Genomic DNA, 27,381 nt, shown 5'->3' with positions numbered 1-27,381 from the left:
CCACCATCACGTCCACCACATCGTTACAGTATTAATTAAAGACAGAAATATTAATAACCTTTGCACTGTCCTGAAATTCAAACGCTGGTACAACAAATGCAATTTTGTCCATGTTCCCTTTAATTGTGTCAAAATCCAACCATTTTAAAAAGCTTTCCTTGAAGTTTGGCGATGGTAAGAAGTCTGCATCAATGATAAATATGAAGTCTGTCGTTGACTGTCTGTTGAAAACATTTGTTGACCATCAGAGAGACAGATTAAAATATAAACATCAATAAACATAAATATTTTAAATAGATGCTTGTTCAAACACTGATTTAATTTGGATTTGTATGAATTAAAATACAGGTATAATTAAAAACCCCTCCAATTAAAAATCCCTCCAATCAAAGACCAATTGCTTGTGGTCCCAAATTAACAAATGTCTTTTATATTTATTATTCTAATTTGAGACCAAAGCTGATAAAGACCTTGCAAACCCCAGTCCCAAAAGTGGTCATTAATTGGAGGGAGACCTTCCCATTCACCAGTCAGGGAGAAAAACACACTTGTCGAGGAGAATAAAAAAATTACATAAATTGTTTACATATTAGTACTATAAAATCGTTAAAATAAGCCTTTGAATTTGTCATCATTTTCAGGGTATACACTCCCTGAATCACTTTCGAGATTTTGAGCCAAGACCACTTATATTCTCATTGGGGATTCGGCCCCCCGTCGGGGACATCGACCTCCCCGTCGGGCAAATCCTGGCATCACCCGGTTAACAACAATCATATTGAAGTCATGTTGCTACAAAAGCTTGGGTAAGAAGCATATGTTAGGCCTACACTATAACATTTTGTGATTGGTGAGCAGTTCAGAAGTTTTGAATGAAACAATTTACCTTAATGCTAGATTTCTCAGGAAATTCACTGGGTATTCATCTTGCATCTAGTAATAGTAATTCATAGGAACATGATAGTTAGTAGACATCAAATTAAACTTCCTTCCTTATATAGCAGTAAAATATATGTTGTTGCAAAACTTTGGTAAGCAATAATAACCTGCATTTATTTGCATTAGCATAAACAAACCATTATTCTCTTACTGTGTTTGCAAACACTGCAATCATATTTGTTCTGGATTGAGCTTTAAGAGGTTTAATTTTTTTGTTGATGTAAAGTCTGAAAAGAGAAGGACCACAGGTAGAGACAACCTTTTATCCATTAATATATAATGTATGATGCTGACTAACACTTCCGTAATCTGTCATCACTTATTGCCAACTATCAAAGATCTAGCCTAGGATTCGAACCAAGAACCTTTTGATTGAAACCTAAAGCTTTACAGCCGTGCCACATTTTTTCACCATTCACTATGATTAAACTCTTTCCACACTATAAAAAGATAAGATGTGTGATTTACGCATATATGGGTATGATAATGTCATAGACAAACCTGATAGAAAAATCACGTTTGTCACATAAAACAAGATAGTTTTTGACAAATACTGTACATTATTACATTCTAAAGCTTATACATAACATACTTTACACAAAAAAAAAATCAACTCTACCTTTGCCATTCATGACCACTGTCCTTTGATTCTGATTTTGTTGGTACATAGAGGGCGACAGACAGTTGATCATCCCAGTTCTGATTGACACGGGTCAACAATTGAATGTCATCCATTGACAGCTGTGTTACAAGTGTTATCACGCCTTCATTCTGTAAAAAATATTACAGAATAAAAAAAAGAAAAGAAAATTACATCATTGTTATATCAATACTTATGTTTAATAAAATTATGTTATATTTATGATACCCTTACAATTACTTATATAAATAGATGTATGTTGGCAATAAATAAATAATAATGAAATGTAAACAGACAAAACACTAACCACAAATTTTGAAATAATATAATCCACCAATAATCAAATCTGGGAGGAGTTTTGCAGAGATTTCATAAGAATAAATAAATTGAACGATAAATAAATTGTAGTCCCTACATTATGATGCATAGTTTGATTAGGGTTGGGGGTATATGGGTTATTGGGACCTTAGTGGAGTAAGGTCCCTACCCTGTGATGCATAGCTCGATAAGGTTTGGGTAGGTGGGTCATTAGGGCCTTAGGAGAGTAACACCCCTACACTGTATTGCATAGTTCCATTAGGATTGGAGTATGCTGGTCATTTTAAGCTTGTGGAATAACGTCCCTACCCAATGATGCATAGTTACCCCATTGTATTATTATTTTGTGTTTCTGGAAATATTGACCTGTGATGGCACTTGTTGCAAATAAAATAAATTGACTTGAAAATGAAAATTGAATTGAGCCACTTGATAATATGAGTGAGTACCTGTTCACTTGTTATCATTACTTCCTGCATAAACTCATCCTTATCATTTGGTTTCATGATATTCCTTGGACACCTTGAAATGAGATAACTGCTACTAATTGAATTACTGCCATCTAAATGAAGAAAAAAAAACCACATATCATGCACAACATAAAGATAACATGGTAATGAAAAAATTTTCAATAGAAGAAAAAAAAACTAATAGGCACCCAGCCAGAGCGTGTGTCTAAAGTTTGACAGTTTTTTTTGTGGCTACTTTTAACTCATAACTCATCACGGCTTCTGTACTGGCAGTTCACTTGAATACCTGTACAAGTAACAGACTGTTGAATTTGTACTTCTTTCTAAGTCAGTGTTATCTAGGCATATGGCATGGCATATTTTGGAAAACAGTTCAACAAGGGAGTCTTGTTATGATACGAAGCCAGAGAGGTGAACAGCGCTCCGGGGAATGGAGAAATATCCTAAATAGTGCAGTAGGTGAGTAATAAAATTTGTTTATATACTTATCTTATTGTTATTACCACTACCACTGACACTAAATCTATAACGTTAAAAGGGTCAGAATGGCTAAAAATAAACAATATAAAACAATGTCAATAATGACCCTGAAAAGGCTTAATCAACTATGTAACAACATGAATGTATTGTCTACTTACTGTTAATTGGAGTGATAGTAACATCAACAAACTTGGCAACTCCCTGATAACCATAGCAACCAAGTACAACCATGATGCTAACTAGGGTTTTGTTATTGATGAAAGTCTACAAAAAAAAAACATGTACATAAAGTTATCACATAATCACAATTGATATTTCAAAAATATTTAAACCTTGTTTACAGAGGATGGATACTCAATCAAAGGTGGTCATGGAGGCCTTCTCACAGTACAGTGGAGTGCAGTAAAATCCACTTATATGTAGACCTCTTGTAAAATTATAATAACAAATGACAAGAAATTGCCTAAATTCAATATTAATAGAAATTAAAATCAAATTATTCAAAATCCATTTCCTAAAATAACTACTAATCTCAATTTAAGTTTTTAATAAACTTTCTGTTTCATATATTTTTCTACGAGTACAACCCCAAAATGAAAGATTTGGGCAGCACCTGGGCTAGGAGGCAGCGCCACTCACAGAGGTTACATTGGATTGGATTGGCTATATTCGGTGTAAACACCAAGGATAGCCCACAAAAGTTTAGAAGAAGACTTATTTCCAATGGGGTACTTCTGGTGGTGATTGGGCAGTACACTGGGAGACAATCCCCTACTCTTTTCTGAAGAATTTACTGCATTTTTTAACGTCCACATAGGCCATAAATGCACACGGGACCAACGGCTTTAAACCTGTCTCTTATACACATCTATAGGCACCCAGCCAGAGCGTGTGTCTACAGTTTGACAGTTTTTTTTGTAGCTACTTTTAACTCATAACTCATCACGCCATCTGTACTGGCAGTTCACTTGAATAACTGTACAAGTAACAGACTGTTGAATTTTTACTTCTTTCTAAGTCAGTGTTATCTAGGCATATGGCATGGCATTATTTCATAGGCTTATTTTGGAAAACAGTTCAACAAGGGAGTCTTGTTACGATACGAAGCCAGAGAGGGGAACGGGGCTCCGGGGAATGGAGCCGAAATATCCTAAATAGTGCAGTAGGTGAGTAGTAAAATTTGTTTATATGTGGCAAAGACAAGCCAAACCAGTCACTCGTCGCAAAAATCAATTTTGTGTTATTTATACAGTGTTAAAGAGTAAAATAATAGCTATAAAATAGTAAAAAAATCATTCAAATCGGACATTTCCTTATGAAGTTACAAGCGTTTAACCACACAGCTGTTTAAAGAACAATATATGAGAAATAAGCCTTTAAAGTTTATGATTTCAGGCATTTCTCATGCAGAAACTATCTTTAAATCCTTAAAAAGTGTTGTTTTAACATTGAAAATGGGGAAAATAACAGCATAGGATGGTGTGTAGATATATAAAGGTTAGTTTAGTGCAATAAAATAGATTTTTGAAAATTTGACATTTTAGCATGTTTTGGCCATTTTCTCTGAAACACGATTTGCGACGAGTGACTGGTTTGGCTTGTCTTTGCCACATATACTTATTGTTATTACCACTGACACTAAATCTATAACGTTAAGAAGGTCGGAATGGCTAAAAATAAATAATATAAAACAATGTCAATAATGACCCTGAAAAGGCTTAATCAACTATGTAACAACATGAATGTATTGTCTACTTACTGTTAATTGGAGTGATAGTAACATCAACAAACTTGGCAACTCCCTGATAACCATAGCAACCAAGTACAACCATGATGCTAACTAGGGTTTTGTTATTGATGAAAGTCTACAATAAAAAAAAACATGTACATAAAGTTATCACATAATCACAATTGATATTTTAAAAATATTTAAACCTTGTTTACAGAGGATGGATACTCAATCAAAGGTGGTCATGGAGGCCTTCTCACAGTACAGTGGAGTGCAGTAAAATCCACTTATATGTAGACATCTTGTAAAATTATAATAACAAATGACAAGAAATTGACTAAATTCAATATTAATAGAAATTAAAATCAAATTATTCAAAATCCATTTCCTAAAATAACTACTAATCTTCAATTTAAATTTTTAATAAACTTTCTGTTTCATATATTTTTCTACGAGTACAACCCCAAAATGAAAGATTTGGGCAGCACCTGGGCTAGGAGGCAGCGCCACTCACAGAGGTTACATTGGATTGGATTGGCTATATTCGGTGTAAACACCAAGGATAGCCCACAAAAGTTTAGAAGAAGACTTATTTCCAATGGGGTACTTCTGGTGGTGATTGGGCAGTACACTGGGAGACAATCCCCTACTCTTTTCTGAAGAATTTACTGCATTTTTTAACGTCCACATAGGCCATAAATGCACACGGGACCAACGGCTTTAAACGTCTCATTTGAAAGATGGTGCGCTATTGTAACTTGTATATCAGCTTTCCATCTGAACCACAGCAAATGGGAATTGAACTGGGACCTGGAGATCTCCACGGTTCAGCGCACACACAGTGGCTACCACCAGATTAGCCGACTGAGCTAAGCTGCTCTCTAAATCATCATTATTATTGACAATCAGTCAACAATGTCATTGCTGAGCCCATTGTTAACCATCAACCCCTTCATCACCATCATTATCATCTCTCCCACAACCACAGTATTTAAATTCAACTTACAGTTTCTATTTCAGCTAAAGTATATGAATGGGAACCTCCAGGATAATCCAACCTATAAATAGATAAAAACATGAAAGATTTCAAATTAATCACAATATCATCAGTTTCTTCATAATTTTGGAATAAATATAAATCCTACAGTACCTGAGTATCTGAGTTGTTCCATCATTGAATTTCAAATAAGCTATTGCACTGTACATGGACAATTGAGCCTGCAGCAGATGAAAAATAACACAAATATATGGTAAGATTTATTATTTATATACTTATTATTATATGGAAAATGTGAATTACTTTATATAATACATTAATTATTCAATCTTTGATAAAATAAAAAAAAGTTTTAAAATATCATGTCACAAGGAGGTTAAATACAACCATACTGGTACTGGCAGGGCATTTATAAAGCGCAGTTCCTTTTCCTGGTCATTGGATCTACATGCTAAGTACTGCTGCTGATAATCAGCGCAGGAGTAAGCAACCACACCAGGTACCCATTTAAACTCCTGGGTGGAGAGAAGAAATGTAGATAAAGTGCTTTGCTTAAGGACACAAATGAAATGTACAGTAAGGAATTGAAACCCCAACCTCGAGATTGGGAAACCGTTACCGCTGCGCTGAACTTCCAAGCTTCCAACATTCGTCGGGTTGTAAAGCTGCTACTGTCAGTCACTTGTCTATTAAGGTCTATGTACTCTATCATCAAATTTTCTTTTGACAAAAAACTGTTATATGCCCATATACAGTTATGATATGCTTATATATGGTCATGATTCGATGTCATCACGACCCTATTTAGCCATGTCACATGATTAGTCAAACAGGGGCGGCGCCAGGAATTCCCTGACGAGTGGTCCAAGCTCCCCGACAAGGGGACCATACTACCACCCCCATCAGTGAAAAAATTGTGTTCATTATGGTATTCATTACTTAAATAGGATAATTTGATAGAAAACCTGCAAGATAAGAGGCCCCCTGTCTGGGGTACTAACCACTTATCAGAGGTACCAGCCCTGGCGCTACCAACGCAACCCATACAACACCTTGCATACAACTAAACATTTTTTAATCCCTGATATTTGATAGGAGCAAGGCATACCAACAATTTTAAATAGACAAATACACTTACAAACTGATGATCTTCTTGCATATTAACGGATGAACTTTTAGCAGCAAAATATAACCCTCTTACACTATTACCCTGTTTCAACTTAACAAAAAAGAGAAGAGATTTTAGATGATTGAAAAGCAGATAGTATCCACAATCTATTGTTGAATCGTATAATCTGGACTACGACTTTAAATAAACTGTCAATAACAACTAAATATTTACAGCATCATAATAAAATGTAAAAATTGTAAAGTTGTTATGACTGTGATCATTATCAAAATACATTTCTTTCCAATACATTATTTTATTTTATACATGTCATCACTTTATGAAAGGGAATAACAAAATAAGCAATGCTAGAAACAAGTTTCTAGGGGTTCCAAGTTGGAAGAAGTAATATCCGGGAGGTCTGAGGTGATGGGTCGAAAGGGAAGGGGGAGGGGAAGACTTTCACAGGTGAAAATTTATGATTATAGCACCTCTATATGGCCCTATATGGCCAGTAACTGTCCCCCTCAGCCTTAAATTTTTGAATTTTTCTTTTGTACCCCATTTTGCCATAATTTTGAAATATTTGGGGGCCCAGGCCGGCTTCCCCCTCCCTTGAATCAGCCACTGATCTGGTTGATGATCTTTCTTAACACATTTAATTTTATTTTGCTGCACATAGTGATACTAATCAGCACTGACTTCCTTAAAAAATTGATAAAACAGTGAAAACATGCAAAATTCTGAATTTGCGGAGATGGGTTAATTTCCGGGAGATTCTTGCTTGCTTGCGGGAGCGCGGGAGGCAGTCCCGATTTCCGGGAGATTCCCGCAAGTTTCGGAGGACTTGGGACCCCTGAGTTTCTTCAAAACTGCCAATAGTGAATTTTAAAAGTTTTAATTTTATCAACAAAAAAAAAAACATCACTAAATATACTTTGACTTTACAATACTCAATATAACTTCATTTATCAATGTAAAAATCATACAGGGAAATTTTGGTTGGCTCTGTGTAATGCTGGAATTCAAAAAAATAACTATAACTACATAACTATAAAAATACAGACAGATATAAGATGTAACACTTTTTGATGAGTGGAGGGACAAAACGTTTTAAATATTTTTTCCTAGTATTGTCATGTTGAAAAATATAAGTTGGGAAACTTACAGGTAAATATTGGTAGATAGCTCTCACACTATTTTGCTTGCACTGGACAATTAAACTCTGAGAAAAAATAAAGAATAATTGTCATTTAATATCTAATGTATACAGGTATAAAGAAAAGTTAACAAAACCTGTTTGAATAATAAACATAATAAATAAATAATAAATATAATTCAATAATTGAACTTTTTACTTGAAAACTTTTTTTCAAATGAAAATTATAAAAAAAAACTGCTTTCCATGCCACTTAACAGACACTTAGGCCCAATAAAAAGAATTATTAGTTCATCACCCTAGCCCACATGTCTTCTAAGGCATTGACAAAAAAAAATTGTGTGAAAATATTTTTTGGAAAAAACAGTATTTTTATTTTGGAATTTTTTTTTTAGTAAATAGTTAATAGATATTGTTTGTATTACCTCAATCACATATTTTAATTTGAATAAATAAGAAGCTTAGAAAGGGTAAATTTGTTTATAGGGCCTTACCTTTGAACATATTGTCATCTTCCCAGTATTGCAGTCAATCTCTGTTGTCCATTCTTGAGATGGCATCCACCATCCATTGATTTCAAATGTCTGTTTATTAATTATTCTGTTTACTATTAAATTAACACGATGGGACGGAGCATCCACATCATCATCGTCATCAGATTATAGCACCTCTATATGGCCCTATATGGCCAGTAACTGTCCCCCTCAGCCTTAAATTTTTGAATTTTTCTTTTGTACCCCATTTTGCCATAATTTTGAAATATTTGGGGGCCCAGGCCGGCTTCCCCCTCCCTTGAATCAGCCACTGATCTGGTTGATGATCTTTCTTAACACATTTAATTTTATTTTGCTGCACATAGTGATACTAATCAGCACTGACTTCCTTAAAAAATTGATAATAAAACAGTGAAAACATGCAAAATTCTGAATTTTCGGAGATGGGTTAATTTCCGGGAGATTCTTGCTTGCTTGTGGGAGTGCGGGAGGCAGTCCCGATTTCCGGGAGATTCCCGCGAGTTCCGGAGGACTTGGGACCCCTGGGTTTCTTCAAAACTGCCAATAGTGAATTTTAAAAGTTTTAATTTTATCAACAAAAAAAAAAAAAACATCACTAAATATACTTTGACTTTACAATACTCAATGTAACTTCATTTATCAATGTACAAATCATACAGGGAAATTTTGGTTGGCTCTGTGTAATGCTGGAATTCAAAAAATAACTATAACTACATAATATAAAAACACAGACAGATATAAGATGTAACACTTTTTGATGAGTGGAGGGACAAAACGTTTTAAATATTTTCTCCTAGTATTTTCATGTTGAAAAATATAAGTTGGGAAACTTACAGGTAAATATTGGTAGATAGCTCTCACACTATTTTGCTTGCACTGGACAATTAAACTCTGAAAAAAAAATAAAGAATAAGTGTCATTTAATATCTAATGTATACAGTATAAAGAAAAGTTAACAAAACCTGTTTGAATAATAAATAAATAATTAATATAATTCAATAATTGAACTTTTTACTTGAAAAATTTTTTTCAAATGAAAATTATAAAAAAAAAAAAACTGCTTTCCATGCCACTTAACAGACACTTAGGTTCATCACACTCGCCCACGTGTCTTCTAAGGCATTGACAAAAACAAAATTGTGTGAAAATATTTTTTGGAAAAAACAGTATTTTTATTTTGGATTTTTTTTTAGTAAATAGTTAATAGATATTGCTTGTATTACCTCAATCACATATTTTAATTTGAATAAATAAGAAACTTAGAAAGGGTAAATTTGTTTATAGGGCCTTACCTTTGAACATATTGTCATCTTCCCAGTATTGCAGTCAATCTCTGTTGTCCATTCTTGAGATGGCATCCACCATCCATTGATTTCAAATGTCTGTTTATTAATTATTCTGTTTACTATTAAATTAACACGATGGGACGGAGCATCCACATCATCATCGTCATCAGTGTCGATATTCACCAGAATATCATCATGCTTTTCAAAATGCAAGAGGTACTTATCACTATAGAGAAGAAAGTACATAGAATTATTATTAACAACTTTTTTCAGTGAAATAAGGCAATGAAGTTAATTATGTCAGTGAGTTAGTTCTTTCAGACATCTTACCAAAAATCCCCTTCTCTCAATTGTGCTCTTTAGTCACCTGTCCTGCACAAAACCCCTCAACCAGAAGTAATTCTCATCCTTAAACCTGTGCCCACAGTGACACGGCCACCAGGACAGCCCATATGAGATGGTTCAACAAAAGAACTTGGGATTTACAGTACAATACTGCACCTCAGCCTCCAGCCAAATAACATATGGAACTGCATCAATGGGCTAAAACGGAAGCAGAATGTTACAGCTGCCATGCTCCTAACATTATAGGTACAAGTGTTTCTTGTTCACGTGATATAGATTACAGAAGCCTAGCCTAGGCCTACATACTCTTCCATAATTAATACAATATATTCTTCTGGCATTCCATAATATACGAGCGTGAGCGTGAGAGTTGGCAGGTGTATAATATTTAATAGTAGTACTAAAGTAGTTAGATAGTAGGTTGGTTTAGTCGAAATTTTTTTTTAAATAGAAAAAGAATATATTGACCTGGCCTCGAAGAGTAATATATGAAAAAGCCAACTGAACTAGCCATACATATGCCTATAATAAGTATCCTCTGTGACCAGGCCCTGCCTAGCTTCAGGAGTTTGAGGCTATGCCAGATGGGTGTTGGTCAATCCGTACCCAAACCAACCCGTACCCATACCAACCCGTACCCACTTTGGTCAAACTGTACCCAAATTTAGGTCAATCCGTACCCACGTTTGGTCAATCCGTACCCACGTCATTTTGGCCAACCCATACCCAAAATATATTTGTATCTGTACGATCTTGTGTGGTCTGTAAGATTGTCGTTGCCGCTAATATTATTAAGGTAAATTTTCTCTCTGGGCCTTTTTTTTTATCTTTTCTCATAATTTTCAATTTTATTTTCATTAATTTTCTCTGGTTTTAATTTTTTCTTTCTCTTTTCTTTTGTCTCTGGGTCTATTCTTTATTTCTTTATTATATAGGCCCTATTTAGTTATTTTATATATAAAGGCCTAGGCAAAGATCTTATAAACACAAGATAGCATTCTCCGCGTATATATACATATATACATACATACATATATACATACATACATATATATATAAAATATATATATATATATAAAATGAAAAAAAACAGTGTACAATCATTGCAAGTTGTATATACATATATGTATATACATATATATACACATACATATATACATACATATATATATACATACATATATATATAATATATATCTATATATATATATATATATATATACAGTATATATAAAATGAAAAGGAAACAGTGTACAATCATTGAAAGTTGTCTTGCAGAACACAAATTTATTAACAAAACGGATATTTCGATATATATTTATAATTGATACATTACATCATTTTCCATACATATACATAGACCTAACAATAATCATTTAAAATTACAACTTCTTAACTATACGTAGGCCTAACAATCTAAAATTATAATTTCTTAATTATATGTAGGCCTAACAATAATAATCTAAAATTATAACTTCTTAATTATACGTAGGCCTAACAATAATAATCTAAAATTATAACTTCTTAACTATACGTAGGCCTAACAATAATAATCTAAAATTATAACTTCTTAATTATAACGTGAAAACAAAAATGATATTAGAATACATCTTCTAATCGGTAAGTTAGGCGTTCATAATACATGATATGATTAATATCTAAATAGACAATATAATTTGCGTAATGTTCTATATAGTAAATAATATTGTTCATCAAACTTGGGTACGGTTTGACCAACGATGGGTACGGTTTGATCAAACAAAGATGGGTACGGGTTGACTAAAATTCTGGGTACGGGTTGACCAAAATTTGGGTACGGTTTGTGGGTACGTGTTGGCATGGGTACGGTTTGACTATAATTCTGCCAGATACACTATGATTAGTGTTTGTAGGCCTAGGCCCTATACTAGGGTAGGCTAGGCCTAGCCCTGGTCTAGCCTACCCAGGCTACTAGGCTAGGCCTAGCTACTGTAGCCTAAATAGCTTATTATTAGGCTAGAAACTAAATAAACAATAATCGTAAACATAGCCTACCTTTCTTCGTTAAAATCACCAAAAACGGTATTTACGTATAAATATGTAACAAATACAGAAATAGTAGATGCAACAAAGAGGAATACAAGCATGAAATTGAGGTTGCATCGACGTAAAATTCGACAAAGTTTGTGTTTCATGGGGGCTGACATCTTGTTTATTTTTCGCATTGAATAGCGCCCGCTACGAACTTCATCAAATCTCTCCTCCCCTCCCCGTAAACAACAAACACAACAACGCGATGAGCAATCAATCATCGGAGAATTGAATGACAGCGGTATCAACGGTCGAACCATCAACAGAAATAACGATAGACGTGGATATCAGATTTGTTAATGGAGTTTATAAAAAATGATAAAACGAGACGTGTAACGAATAAGGTATTGATAGGTATTGTTTTTATGTTGTTCACCCAGGGAGTTATACCTCCACCTACCTAAAAAAGAGTACTGTACCTTCTTGTCTTGTCTGGCCTAGCCTAGAGGGGAGGAGAAAATACTGACCCACATTCTTTCTTCTTTGGTTTGCCTGGTGGTGGAGATCGATGCGGTGGTCTGGTCTGGCTAGGGTTGCTACTCCGTGGAGTAGCCTAGGCCTATTTGATGGCCCTAGTTGATAATTACCAATCTATAGGCTTGTCCTAGGTCTACCATATGAAGTGCTTGCTATCATCCATAATTCCAATGTAATTTTGATACTCAATCAACAAGGAAATGTATCCAACAATTTTATTTATGTATTAATATTAAGTCAGTTTGCATAAATATGACAAACTGCATTATTCATCTGCTGTTTGTTTGGCCTGTGTACCTAATAACAGAAATGGCAAACAAAAAGTAGTACGATGTACGAGACAGGAGGTTGAGGCCATCCTGCTCTGTGGCGTAACAACGAGACACAAGGCCGGGGGATGAGAACCCCATGGGTTTTAGTAATCGATATATAGTAGTACAAGTGTCCCATGTTGGCTCAGGGGTCCCTTCACAGTAGAATGTCAGATACCAACTGTAGCCTATTATAATTAATAATAATTTGAATTCTAGCCTTTATACTATTGGGTGGGAATTGATATATAAATACTGTACATTAACCCCCCCCCCCTATTAAGGGGACACCTTCAGGAGCAAACAAATTTCCCCCTTAATAGGGGTTTTTGGCATGTTTTCATTCAATAATTTTAAAGATTATTTATAATTTTATTTCAATTTACCTAAGAACTAGTTGCAGTTGAAATTATAACTAATTTATAACTAATTGCAATGCAAAAAATAGTCAATTTATGATATGAAATCAACAGATGTTATAGGGGTTGGCTGTATGTAAAAAGATATTTCCCCTCGTTTCACAGAAAAGTGTCCCCTTAATATGGGTGTGTCCCAAAGGAAGGGTTCTACTGTATGTTGTGAAAAGAGTCCACATAGGAAATTTGTGAGTTAAACCAGGAATTATGCCAGTGTACCTTCAAGACTTTTTCTTCTAGAAACATCAATTTTTATTATGTAATATATACAATCAAAAGTCATTTTACTCACTTGGATTTTAGGTTGTGGTTCATACCGTAGTAAGCAGCAATTGTCTCGATGGATTTGACTCACCGCTGACCTAGGAAACACACCATGGCTAGGCGTCTGCTATGCTGCACAGACAACCTGTCAGTACTGCCTGTATGCGGAGTATTCCTGTCCCTACTTGGGATAGTACTCTTCATATTGTTCCTTGTCGCTGAGGGTCTGACAACCTCCCTACAATATATAAATGCTGCTCTACCGGTGTGGGTACCAGCTGTTCTGGTAAGTTTAACAAGTTGCAACACAAAATATCATTTGAATCCTAAATATATACATTACACCGTCCATATAATTTATTATTAAAATTAGTAATTTATAGATTTTAGAATATATTTTATCTGATATGATAAGCTTCTCTAGATTAATGAATTTAAAATATAAATATTGTTTAAAAATGAAGGAGCCAATGTGTTTTCATAATTTTCATTAGAGTACCAAACATGCCAGAGGATAATGCTAGTGTATTACTGTACTGTAATATCCTTATAATGAAAAAGAGAATTTTAGTGCTCACAAGACAGTATTATCTAAGCCTTAACATTGGTTTTTTTTTTATCATATAAATAATGGTTTACTCACTGTTTGATGAGAATAAAATTTAAAACAAATTTGAATAAAATTCTACTACTATTTGAACCCTAGGTTTGAATCAACATTCAACAATTCTAAAATGATGTTACAATTTATTTCAGTTGTTGGTTACCGGTATTGCTGTGATCTTGTTATCCAAGAAACGTCCTGTTGGCCTTGTAAGTCTTCAGTTCCTTTACGTTATAATTATGCTATTGTGCTTAATTAATACACATTGTCCCTGCTGATTATAATTATTTTACTTTTTTCTTCTGTTCTAAGCTGTGCATGAATTTTACAGGCTTGCTATTATTTTTTAAAGTTATAACTTAGTGTATGATTAACCCTTGATTAAAATTGAACTATATTTTCAGAAGACAGTCTTTTAGCACTGCTTGCAAAAGTCAAAGGTCTTCCAAATTATATTACAAAAACAGTAGCTTAAATGAGTTATTTGTTTAGAAAGTGCTGTGCCTTATTTTAAATGTTCATAGCAGTACAGTTTGCCTAATTATTTTTTTTAAATGATGAAATAATGCAAACATTTAATGTACCTAATTATCTTACGAAAATATACAGTAATGAGGATCTAAATATATGGGTACAGATAATCGTGATTTAGTTGACCATGATGGTTGTAATTGCTATTTTATATGATATCAGTTATCATTATATCATAATAATTAAATGATGAATAAAATGTTTTCATAATATATTTTTTTATAACATCAACAACAATATAAATGATGATAATAGTTAGTAATGAATGACAATAAATGAAACTTGACTTTTGTTGTAGTCAGATACTAATGGTTATCTGATAAATGTTAAGTTCACTGCCAACAGTACCTTTACAATGTAGCATGTTTCAATACACTACTTTTGTCAGTACAGTATCTCAAATTTTACATGCATTACTGTATACATGTAGGCCTATATTTATCCACATCCTGTTGCAGAGGTAGTTTAGTAACTTAGTACTAGGATTATTTGATTACTTATGTATTTTTCTATTTAGTTACAGTGCTTGAGAGACCACGTACGGTATTGTCCCACAAAGTCCCCATTACCATATTTAGTGTACTTATTTTTATACAGTATAACAATGCTACACAGATACAATACTGTACACTTACCAACTGCTAATATTTACAACAGCAACGCATACAGTACCATGTTGTTAATGTAGGATTTGTATTCATAGCAGCTTTTCAGCTTTGAGAATCAGTCTCCCATTTTTATTATACATTCATTTAATATACCAATGGACTAAATAAAGGAAGCTTCTTTACACTAGAGCCAACAGTCAAATGCCAGTTTAAAGAATCAATGATGCAAATAATGATGGGTTACTTTTTGGTGTTTTGTTTAACGTAAATACAACTATAAATGTTAGTAAGCACATACAGACCATTTTGTTATGAAATGAAAATTAGAATAAATTTGCATGAATCGACTACATGACTGGGAGTAAACATAAGTCCAGATGCCAATCTAGTTTATAGATCTGTTGTGTCTAAATGTTCTAATACTGTAAAACAACTGACTAAAGACACAGCTACCAAATGCGAAAGTAAACACATGCAGCCAGCGAAACAGTAGTACCAGCTCGGTGAAAAATTACTGTAAAAAATTATTTTTCCGTCAAGCTTAAATATGAACTGATACACAATCGACTGTGTGAAAATGTAATAATCTATTGTTATTAGTTTTTTTAAGACTGGTATTGTAGGTTTCGAATCCCAGATGTATTGAGTGAATTGGTCTTGCATTGTGTCTGTAGACTTTGAAATAAGCGTAATTATAACATACTGAGAGTAATAAGTATTAATTATAATGATATATTAATTATATGCAGTAATTTTATGGCAATTATGCTTAATGTTAATTCTTTTCTGTCGGATTTATTGTTTCAAATGTGTTTAGTTTTACTTATGTACAGAATATAACATTTCTTAATTTGATAATGTGGTTTATTTTGAGCAAAATGTTTAATTGTTGGAGTTTTATTGATGTTTATATAAATGGAGTTGAATTAATTAGTTATTGATAACCATATTATGCATAACAGCAGCAACTGCAATATTTAGCATAAAATATGAGAAGGCATAATTAGCGTAGTCTTGTTTATACACAATGTCAGTGTTTACAATAAGGCTTGGTACTACAGAGTCCTGTTACTGTAAAAGCTGTGTATTAGCATGCTTAATACTGTACCTGGCTATGAGTATGCACTGCTGAGTCAGCCTTTTGTCTCGTTTATCCAGCCCCACCAAGAATCAATATGCTGATGAAGCGAAGCTATTACAATAAAACGACGCGGTCTGTTGAGTCTTTCACTTTCCTCAGTTCATAAGCCCATCTAAGGAAAATATCATTATGGAAATTAATTGTTTATTTAGCCATGTGAATGCTAATTTAATTTAACAATTTCATAGTAGATTAAATGTTTATTTAGCCATAAATATGTTTAGCCAGAAATTCATTAAATAAACTATATTGTACTGATTTAATTTTAATTATTTCATTGAGTATTTAGTATGGTAAATATAAAATATAATTATTATAAGGTATGTTAGATAAATAATTTTGGGGGTTTTTTTTAATAATAATAATTCAAATAAAAAAGTCTATAGTATCAATTTTCTTTTTCATACCAAACAAGATTAAATAATTGATAATTATAATTCTAGAATAGTTGGAACAGCTTCAAAGCACTTGAAAAATAAATGCAAAAATAAATAGAAACCACAAATCTATATTCTCAAGAGGGGCTTAGGCTAGTTAGTTTTGACCTAGGGTGGTTGAAGGTGTGACAAATGAGAATTCTGAACTAAATCAATCAAGCAATCAATCAATTGTTCCATTTATATGGTGCCATTCCAACAGTCCCTCAAAAAATAAATCTCTATTCCAATGAAAACTTAATGGTCATTTTTGGTCTTTCACCGAATTAGTGGAACTAATTTGCTGCCATGGGGAGGTGCGTTTGCACCCCCAACCTAGGCCCATATTCAAGAAATCATTTGAGGTTCAGTTTTATAATTTGGAGTTTAAAATCTGAAATTAAAATAATTATCAATGTTATTTTATTATCTAAAAATACATATTCGAATATGCTAAATTAGCTTTATAACCAGACAATCATATGGAATAAACATTGAGTGATCTAGCCCCTACCCCAGACTTCTCAAGTACTATGGAATGTCCGTAGTTAGGCCTATTTTCTACAGAAATGTTGCCTACTGTAATTACAAACGTATGGAAATAGACAAAAATACTACGGAAATTTATTATAGGCCTATAGTAGATCCATATCTCGAAAAGAAGCCCATCCAAAGGAGCCCTGGGCTTCAATTCAAGGTTTTATGGTTAATGAACAAGAAGACAGATTTAATGTTGTTATTTTCTTTCCCATAATGGAAAGCAGACAGTCTCTCTATGCTCCTGCTAGAACAATACTCATTCCAATAATCTAATTATGTAGATAATCCTGTGACAAAAGGTAGCGGTGGATTCATATGGTTGAATGGAAAAGTGCTTTTTCCCATTGTGCATCCAAAGATCCTCCATTTTACGCAGGTGTCGCCAGATACGTGTAGCGGAATGAAGGTGTTTGACGCGACACAACTGGATTATAAATTTTACGATCTGCTGATCTGTGTGTGCATACCTTTATTGTAGCTGCTTGTATACAGTAGTAATGGCAAAATGCTTATAATATGTTTAGTTTTATTTAAAAAAACATTCATTGAAATGTTTGTTAATATTAATAAAATGTTATTTTGCAAATTCAGTAATTACAATGAGATTTAGAATTTGGTTTATGATCCCCTTAAAAAAAAGAAATTATAATTGCAATATAAAATTGGATATATACGGTAACAGTAAAAAGTATACATACAAAAATGTTATTCAATAAGAAGTTACTACTTAATATATAAACACAGTAGGCTACACATTAAATTATGAAAAAATAAGTACACAATATCTTTTTTTTAAAGTTCTGAACAACAGTCATCATCACTTCCATCAAAATGCATATTGAAAAAATACAATTATATTATATTTTTAAAGCTGTGCTGCAGCATATGCAAATAATCATGACCATTTAATCCTAACACTTTTTTAACATGATTGTTTTCCATTTAATTTTTCAGCTAGTAATTACTCTCTGCTTGAGCATAGCATCAGCTGTGATTTGTGTATCTATTACAGTGCCTACAATTATCAACATTATTCCTCTTATGGAGAGCTTAACGCTGTGTGTCTACCAACAATCTACGGCTGAATGTAGATGTTATGTTGTTGACAGCAAACATAATGGAACCAATCTCATTAGCATACCGGAAGGTCTGATGAATATTCATTATGGAAATTATCACAAATTAACACTGCCTCTGATTTTCAAAAGAAACAAAAACAAACAATATTATAGTTTAATGTTTTGTTGATTTCTTTTCTAAATGTAAAGCACAGAGTAGTATCAATACTGAATTACATGATTTTGAATTTTTAGGCGAGAGTTTTTTTATACCTTGTTTTGCGAACGCACCAACCACCAATATTGATTATTTCGAATAAAAATACAATTTTATCTTTGGCCAATTAAAACCCGCCGCCCTGAAAAATGGAAATTCAGAAAAAAAATATAAGTTTTTCTTTATTTTTATTATGTCCTGCCTAATAAAATCTCCCAAATTAAGATGTATATTTTTTTCTCATTATACAAATTTAAAACAGTTTACCATCCTATATATTACACTGTTTACATTCAACAATTTAATTTTATTTTTATTTTCTTCTCCATCTTAAAAGTCTTTGACAAAAACCATTTGCTAAATAACAAGACTAAATTTTATGTTGTCAAAAAATAAGTTTGTGAAACGAAGTACAAAAATAGTCTCGCCTTAAATAAACATTAGTCTTTCACGACCTATACAAATTAACTTATGCATATGCAAATAAATACATAACCTTTCAAATCATACATATTTTGTATGAAAATATTGTATAAATGTTAACCATTCTCATCGTCTACAGCTATGGAAACAATTTCTGAGTTTCATTGAGATGAGTTGACTTAGTCTGCTTAACTTCTGTTGCATATCAAGAGGTACTCAATTCAAGAGGTGCTCATCCACCATTGTTTATTTCCTACAGGTAGTCAACAGTATACATTCAAAGAGGTCAAAGGTTGTGATTCGATTGAGCATACATTGAAGGACATTGTTTTCACGGAATGTGTCATCTACTGCTTCGGAGCGTTTGCATGCTGTGTAGCGACCGTTTTAACATCAATGCTTTTGTGCAACGAAAGGAAATCTAACAAAAGTCCGGTATGTTATTTACACCATATTTATGGAGGGTTTAATCAGCAAGGTTTCTCTGAGGCTTAGTGAGTGGAGTCATTTTTTGGGGGGTTTTTTAGCATATATATGGAGGGCAACCCTTCAAGGGTTTCATAAGTGAAGCCTCTATGAGGTTATAAAAAGTTTGGAGGCTTTCAGTGTGGCACTTATTCGAGAGCGGCATTTATAAAAAAAAGTATTGGCGCGGTGCTTACCATACCTGTTCCCATGTTGCCTATTTCACATTTTCCCGTAGTTCGGTAGGCCTATCGTAGGTCCTACGTCATCATAAATAAACGTTTATAAAGAAATGCTTGTGTCTTCATTGTGTTATTTATTCATTCTAACACTTTATACATTGTACTAAAGACCTTGTTTCTCAAAGTGTTTCATTACGCACATATTAATATATCACTCAATTAAGCACCGCGGCGCTTAGCGAAAAATATCATGTTTGGTGCGGTGCTTATTCGAGAGAAGCGATCTCGAATAAGCATTTACGGTATGTCTAAAGAATGTACACATGAAAAAATAATTAAAAAGGAAAAATTATTTTTATTTATTTTTTTCTTTATACTGTAGGCACAAGACCACATTTTCTGGTGTCGTACAAAATTATAACCTAGGGCCCTGGGAATTGGAAGCAAAAACCTTCATGATCCCCACTTTATATGGATTGATGGTTTCTAATTTTTTTTTTCCTCTCAGGTTCAGCATATCAACAGTGATGCTTTTGATAATCCAAACAGTCATCGTTTTCACTATAACAATGGAAGCAGGTTATTCTTAAATGGTAGGCATACAGGGTATTTATTAACTTCATTCCCATTGATAGAAGTGGTTGGCGAATCGGTTGTTGTTCTTATTCTCGATCTTGAGGTCGAGGGTTTGAAACCCTTACTGTGCAAGTCCGTGTGTGTGTGTGTGTGTGTGTGTGTGTTATTTATTTATTTTTTTGTCTTTTATCTGCTACGTTTGTTGCTATCTACCCGGGAGTATAAATTGGTACTGGCATTTTCTGGGAGCATAAAACAGACTGCTGTTGTAGGAGGTCGAGTGGCAAACCCTCCCCCCAACAGCCTTGTACTATTTGGCCCAAACACTTCAAGCAAAAGATGGGCACTTCAGCTTGTGAGCTTCAGGTTTTGACCTTTGCCTTAACTGTAGTACAATGTGAGGATCAAAATAATATTTGGAGGTGTGACATTTTATACCACATTCGAAAAACTTCATTTTTGAAGAATCTTCAGAAAAGGGTGCAAAAATTGCTTTCTAATAGCAATGTAGATCTAAAATGGATGCTAAAATCCATAGGAGAAAATAAATATTCATGAATAAAAGATGGCTAGTGTTTGAGGAAATAAGGTGTGCCGATACACCTTCACTTGAGATCTGTAGAGTGGTCGTATAAACAACGAATGTGTTGTAAACAATTGAGTAATATGATTGATTGTGCTTTAACGTTTAACGTAAAGAAACAATGAAGATTCCTTATATTATGAGATTTCACGACAAAGGATAACATGATACAATTTGAAAAAAAAGGGTTTTTTGTACAAAAAAATTAAATATTTTTATTTGAAATCATTGTCGGCAGGAGATTGTGGTAGTGAAACAAGGTATAATAAAAGTCTTGTCTTCTATATTTAAAAAAAAAATTGAAACTTTAAGAATGTTTGTCTTGATTAGATTAGTCAATTGTGAACCCTTTGCTATGTCTTTAAATTATACTGATTGCACAAAGATACAAAATAATTTTTTTTAAACCTTGTGATGTAATACTTTGAAATGCTTTCTTGTGTTCACAGGCCCTGGACAGACTTACATTGTAGGGCTTAATGGACAGGACCAGGATCGTAGGGCATTGATCAATTCAGAGGTAGTACCCACTGAGGAACGAACAAGCACAGTGACAAATACAACTAATACGACCACAGCAGCCCGAGGTTCACTCCCACTACCACCAGGCTACGGGCAGAGTAGGAATGCTCAACAACGAACCACTCATGTTAGAAGATCCTCCAGTTCATCGTCTGCAGCAGTTCCACGTCCTGTTCCATCAAATTCACGCCACCACTCCATTAGTACTGCAGATGCTGCAGGATTGGGAACACGAAACGCAAGGTCCTCTCGTCCCCCTCCTCTTGTACGTGGTGGATTTATGCAGAGTCGCCCTGATGGAAGAGCCGTTCCAGTTTACACCATCCCAGGCTCAAACCAAGCATACATCTCATTAAATGACCTGCCCTCTTTGCAGATGCCAAATATGGACTCTGTACCAGCTTATGTACCACGGGCTACATCACTGAACACGATGCAAGGCCCATACCCAAATGAGCAACCACCCCCCTACAGTCCTACAGCTGAATATACAAATGGTGAGGTGCCTCCATTTACAGCGACAGCTCTTACTACAGTTAATGAAGCATCAGAATCAGCATTGTCCTCTCCAGTAAGGAACACAGCAGATGTAAATGCTCCAGTCCCAGTTGATAATCCTTCAATTCAAAGTACACCGGAGGTGATGGCAAATGATGAAAACATGGAAATGCCAGCAATTGATAATCCTGACAGGCTGTTCCAAGAGACAATTAATGAATCACTTTTGAATGAAAATTTCACATTCGGTAATTCTGGCTCAAATCAGAGCCCCCGGAGTTTACAAGATCTTGCAAGTGTTACACACAGCTCAGATGGTGATTATGATCTTAATGATTTAACTGAGCCAAGACATTCTGAAGTGAGAACTCATAATGTAACAGTAGAAGGATCAGAAACAATGGAAGCGCCTGTGGAAGGACAAACCTCTCCTTCGCATATGTGGAACCTAGCAACAAGCTCAAAAGATAATGATTATGATCTTCATAACTTAACTGAGTCGAGACAACCTGAAACTAATAACATGAGGGTAGAAGATTTAGACAAAATTGAGGTGTCTTTGGAGGGGCTAACTCCTGCATCACAGCGTAAGTGGAACCAGGGAACGAGCTCAAGAGAAAGTTTAGCAGCATCCTTATCATCATTGGCACCAGAGCTTATATCAGGAACAAGTAGAAGATTATCTGATGATCATAAAACAACTGAACTTTTATCTGGAATTGGGGAGGGTTCAGTTGAAAGTATTTCCAACAAACGTTTACCAATGGGAGCCAGACCGAAAGTTAAACCAAAACCAGGAAAACAAAGGAGTAAAAAGAAAATCAGTGAGATAAAAGCAACGAGTACCTCAAGACTAGATGGAGAAAGTTTTTTATCTAGCATGAACAATAATTCAGACATGATTGACAATATTGGTGTCGATGGCACAAATTTCCGAAGTAAAACTACTTCAATGCCAGATTTATCAAGGCCATCATCAGTTGCTGATGATAATGAATGTTTTGAAAGGACTTATGGTGACTCTACCAATAAAACAGAAATGTTTAAAACAAGTAGCAGTGATCCCAAGCTATGGGCATTTGAGGTTGGTACAATAGATGGCAGGCGTAAGAAGAACACGCACCGTAACACAACTGCTTTCTATGACCTCATTGAAAGGGCAAATGATTACCAACGCAAGGAAGCGGAAAAATCTTCACAGGGAAACAAAAGGAAACAAGAACATAAAAAGCGTAGTAAAAATACTCAAAATTCAGAATATAATATCAGTCATACTAATCCACGGCAAAAAGCCAAAATCAGAACTGATCTACCAGCTAGCAGTGCTTGGGGATCAAAAAAGAACATTCCGTCTATTTCAGGACGGGCAGGTAAACATAAGAACAGGCCCCAGCTCATCAAAACTCAGAACGCAGACAAGTACAAAATGGGTTTGTCATCATCGAGCAATGAAAGCTTAACAGGCGTCATCAATCTTGTTGCTAACACGGCTACGTCTTCAACTCGGGCACGGAAGAAGCGTGTATTGCAAGAGGCACAGTCCATTACTGAACTATTGGACACAAGAGTTTAAAAATTAAATTTGAATTGAGTTGAATTAGTCTGATCTCTCATAATTTATGAACAATGATACTATATGATTGTTTTATATACACCTACTGAAAAACTGTACAATAAACATTCAAGAAGACACATGAGGTTGCTGATACTTCACTGTGATCCGGTTCTGTTCAGACCGTTTGAGCAAAGAGGGTACTGTACTGCGCTGAGAATAACAATTGTCAACATTGGCAGTTTAGTTTTGTGGGCAGTGCATCGGAACGGTGGATTCGTGCCACAGCCAATATTTTTTTTAATTGACTTAAAAGCTACAGTATGTCCACTCCACTGATTGGGCACAGGGATCTCTACAATTTTAGTACCTAAATCATTTGCTAAGAAATGTTTGAATACTAATTTTGACAAAACAATAGTCCCACTTCAGGCGGATTTACACCTCAATTGTACAAGCTTTGTCTGAAATCGTGTACCTTTTCGTGTACACTAGTAATACTAGTTGACTGTTGCTTGTCTCCTTGTGGTTGACTACATTGGTCGGAAGGCATTATACAAGACTACATTATTTTGTAAAAGTCACAAGATTAGTCTACCAGAACATCAAAATGCAAATTTTTGAAGGCCTATGCTCATGGACACCAAAAAGATATTTACAGAATATTTCATTTTTTATGAACTACAGTAGTTAGGGCTTTTTTGCTAATATTGTCAAATTCCAATCCATTGTGTTACTGTAATATTACAAAGAGTTATAAAAGAAACCTTGATTTTAATGTTATTCAAATTTTAATGTCATTTTTATATGTTTCGTATTGATGTTGATTTAGTGTTTATTAAGCGAGGGAAAGATTGTTTACCCCTCAAACATCAAGGCTGCTGTTTTTGCTATAAATTATTGTTTGTCTTCCACTTTTGCTTGTGAAAAGTGGTACATTTGTGTTGTGTTTTAAATAAGCTACAAATATTTAAAACTTCCATTTAATAATTGCTTGAGATGTTTGTATAAAATACACATCACAATTGGGTTATTTAATTTGGTAATTCGTCTAGAATAAGGATGTTCCAATTGAATTTATTGAGGTTCAAAAGCATCAAATGCATAATTTCTAATAAATAAGTGTAATTAGGCCAATAAAAATTTTGTATTGCAAAGCCCATGATATCGACTGCCAATCTTAACAATTTTTGTTTAGGTTTTTATGTTGCACAAATATAACTTTTGCCATTGAGTCCCAAAATATGTGCCAGATGTTTGAAAAAAGCATTATAAGCAATTATTAATTAATTTGAATAATATAATTAATTGGACTAACTATCAGGGATGGTGCCATTATTTTCTAACAGGTAGTCCATCGTTCCCTGAAAAATGGGCCACGCTCACATCAACCTCACTGTGGTTGGGGCTGAAACAAAAAAAAAACAGTTATGTTACCTCTAGATGCCCGAAAACGCTGTACTCTTAGACTCACTGTCTCTGGCTTAGAAAATATTCCTAATTTTTTACGACTTCTCGATGACTGGACCCTGGCCCACTCACTGACGCTACCCCTGTTGACAATGATTCTCAATTTCTCTCTATTTGGGCAATGCAACAACTTCTTTGGCCTATTATACTTGGATGGAAATTATAAATTAAAATAAATTTGTTTCTAAGAACATGTACATAGTGCTGTAAAATATAGGCCTACTTTTTATACCATAGTTATAGGGTGAAGTTTTTATTTCAGAAGGTGTAACATAAGCAGGGTCATAGGTTAGTGTTGGAGAGTGAGTGACACATTATTTACAAACAACTCAATTTATAGTGCCATGTGCTGGTCAACAACTGACGGCTACCTGTAATTATTAGGCAATTTTCAATTACGCAAAAATGTTAACATCTAGTAAGATTTCACTTAAAGGCTGCACATGTGGAGGCTCTGAGTTCTCACTGTCGTCTTAATTCTAAGATTGGATTAAATTGATGTGCAAGGAACGCAAGAGTTCAAATTGTCATCATGGTCGAAAGTCCATTACTCATGTAATGAAGTTCCGTTTTTAATATAACAAAAGACTGAATGTGTGAACTTGTGTTGATTTACATAAAATGGAACTTAGGTAAAGAAAGTAGTGATTAGAAAACAAGCACTGCTAAACTAGGGTGGTTTTGCTAAGTAGGTAGAGTACTGAAACAGTGTTCCGAAGGTTGCTTGTTCAAATCCTGCATTAGTCCATATCTTTTTTGTTCCACTTTTATGCTGTTTCTACACCATCAAAGTTTGTGTGACCAGTTAGTGTGATTTGCCCATATATGGGCTTGGTGATGTCATATCACACCCATATATGGGCAAATATCACAGATATTTGTCACATAAATGTTGATAGTCCAGAATGAGCTAAATAAATGAACACTTGCTTTCTCTAATACTTTTGCGATTATGGTTGTCCGCTTGATTCGTCCATTCATAACAGTATTTTTAAATACCCGTCCATTTCTAAGCCAACTTCATATGGCTTTGGAATAAAATAATATTTATAATACAATATAATACCTTGATGTGTGATAGGATTGAAGCTTTATATAATTTGACTTTATTAAGTGATGCTGGGACAGAATGTGTTAAGACTGTAGAATCAAATAGTACATGCAAGGATAAAACATAGATATTGGAACTTTGTCTTAAACTTGCTTATAACAATATTTAGAGAGATACCGGTAGTTAAAAAGAAAGATCTTTGCTTATGCAACAGCATGCCAGTTAAAGGATGCAATCATGGGATGTTCTAGTTGGTTTTTTTGAAGGGTTTGAGCACAAGCGTGCAAACCAAACATCTTAACCACCAAGCTACAGCTCCATTTCAGACTATCAAGTTCTCTTTGTTGTATACCCATATAGTCATGATATACCTATATATGGTCATGATGTGATGTCATCATGACCATATTTAGTTATGTCACATGTTTTTGTCAAATAAAATTTGATAGTCTGGACAGGGCTTTATTTTTTTGCTTACAAAAGTGATTATTATAGAGAACAGGGAATTACAACTCGAATTATTACAGTACTCAAATAAGTTTGTACTTGCACATGTAACATTCCAATCCTCAGGTACTACTCTTGAGGCGAGAAATTCATACATATACTTTATAGAAAGGATTTGTAAGACCCTAAACACTTAAAGCCAGACTCCAAAGGGAAATACAGGTCTCCCTCTAATTAATGACCACCTCCAATTAAAGACCACTTTTCTGTGGTCCCAAATTTCTGTGGTCTTTTATCTTTATTATTCTAATTAGGGAGCAAAGCTTCCAAAGACCATGGAATCCCTGGTACCAAAAGTGGTCTTTAATTGGAAGGAGGCCGGTAAAATTTTGATAGGCTAAACTGATTTTTCTAAGACAAAAAGCAGAAAGGAAAAAAGGGTGGTTTAGCGCCCCCCCCCCGCCACCGCCACCTTTCTTCAGTTTTTAAATATTCAAAAATCTGTATATTATTGACCATTCCCAAGCTTTCCGAGTCTTTCGTTAAACACCCTTTTTATGTTTGTAATATTTTTAGAAACTGAAGGAGGGTTGAAATGTACATTCATTACAATTAATGTATTGAATACAGGTGATCCACTTGTTAATGTTTCTTATGATTTATATGACATTGGTACCAAGAAAATATAATGTTGAAACGTTTATCTCATCTTTTAACCGTCCGATGAAAAGTTGTCACTAAGTCTAACTTTATAGAGAGAAGTTTAATATTTACTTTGAATGTAGCCTAAACTATAGTTAGAAAAAATTATTCAGTTGTCTTTCAAACTTTGTAAAACCTTGTCTATCTTGTGCAATGCTTCTAAATTTCCTTTTGTGTTTTTGTTGGCCCATGAATACATGTTTTTTTTTGTCTTGGAGATGCTGTACACTGAACATGAATAAATGCAATGCTGTTGCTTATAATCTATGAA

The 27,381-nt window shown here is 34.1% G+C and overlaps 2 protein-coding genes across 3 annotated transcripts in view; one reads left to right on the top strand and one right to left on the bottom strand.

Annotated features, from left to right (window-relative positions):
* LOC117124472 overlaps nucleotides 1-12,341 on the bottom strand; it is a 14,677-nt gene extending 2,336 nt beyond the window's left edge. The window contains exons 1-12 of one of the 2 annotated variants that reach the window (XM_033270709.1): nucleotides 12,021-12,341; nucleotides 9,648-9,867; nucleotides 9,190-9,246; nucleotides 6,712-6,792; nucleotides 5,727-5,794; nucleotides 5,583-5,634; nucleotides 4,607-4,712; nucleotides 2,347-2,459; nucleotides 1,559-1,710; nucleotides 1,091-1,166; nucleotides 887-933; nucleotides 59-221 (exon numbers count right to left, since the gene is read on the bottom strand). In XM_033270709.1, the coding sequence (XP_033126600.1) occupies nucleotides 59-221; nucleotides 887-933; nucleotides 1,091-1,166; nucleotides 1,559-1,710; nucleotides 2,347-2,459; nucleotides 4,607-4,712; nucleotides 5,583-5,634; nucleotides 5,727-5,794; nucleotides 6,712-6,792; nucleotides 9,190-9,246; nucleotides 9,648-9,867; nucleotides 12,021-12,316 (1,431 nt within the window). In that variant the 5' untranslated portion in view covers nucleotides 12,317-12,341. Of the gene's footprint in view, nucleotides 1-58; nucleotides 222-886; nucleotides 934-1,090; nucleotides 1,167-1,558; nucleotides 1,711-2,346; nucleotides 2,460-4,606; nucleotides 4,713-5,582; nucleotides 5,635-5,726; nucleotides 5,795-6,711; nucleotides 6,793-7,849; nucleotides 7,907-9,189; nucleotides 9,247-9,647; nucleotides 9,868-12,020 lie in introns of both variants that reach the window. The other variant, XM_033270708.1, reaches the window with a different exon arrangement.
* On the top strand, nucleotides 12,264-27,381 carry LOC117124471 (mucin-5AC-like). The gene is made up of 7 exons (XM_033270707.1): nucleotides 12,264-12,400; nucleotides 13,564-13,810; nucleotides 14,281-14,337; nucleotides 18,319-18,511; nucleotides 19,322-19,497; nucleotides 20,218-20,302; nucleotides 21,318-27,381. Exons 2-7 carry the CDS (start codon nucleotides 13,637-13,639, stop codon nucleotides 23,459-23,461), a joined length of 2,829 nt encoding a protein of 942 aa, XP_033126598.1. The 5' UTR covers nucleotides 12,264-12,400; nucleotides 13,564-13,636; the 3' UTR covers nucleotides 23,462-27,381.

Source organism: Anneissia japonica, unplaced genomic scaffold (assembly GCF_011630105.1).
Source record: "Anneissia japonica isolate Jap-2015-1 unplaced genomic scaffold, ASM1163010v1 scaffold665_len1252844_cov201, whole genome shotgun sequence".
Classification (NCBI taxonomy): Eukaryota; Metazoa; Echinodermata; class Crinoidea; order Comatulida; family Comatulidae; genus Anneissia; species Anneissia japonica.
The sequence above is the reverse complement of the archived record's forward strand: the minus strand, read 5'-3'. Positions and strand labels throughout refer to the sequence as shown.

What these genes read in the sequence shown, in the direction of transcription:
- LOC117124471 (XM_033270707.1), top strand. Translation starts at nt 13,637, where the DNA reads ATGGCTAGGCGTCTGCTATGCTGCACAGACAACCTGTCAGTACTGCCT. An exon ending in GGAAATCTAACAAAAGTCCG is followed by an intron (nt 19,498 to 20,217) that starts GTATGTTATTTA and finishes TTTTCCTCTCAG; the next exon opens with GTTCAGCATATCAACAGTGA. An exon ending in AAGCAGGTTATTCTTAAATG is followed by an intron (nt 20,303 to 21,317) that starts GTAGGCATACAG and finishes TTGTGTTCACAG; the next exon opens with GCCCTGGACAGACTTACATT.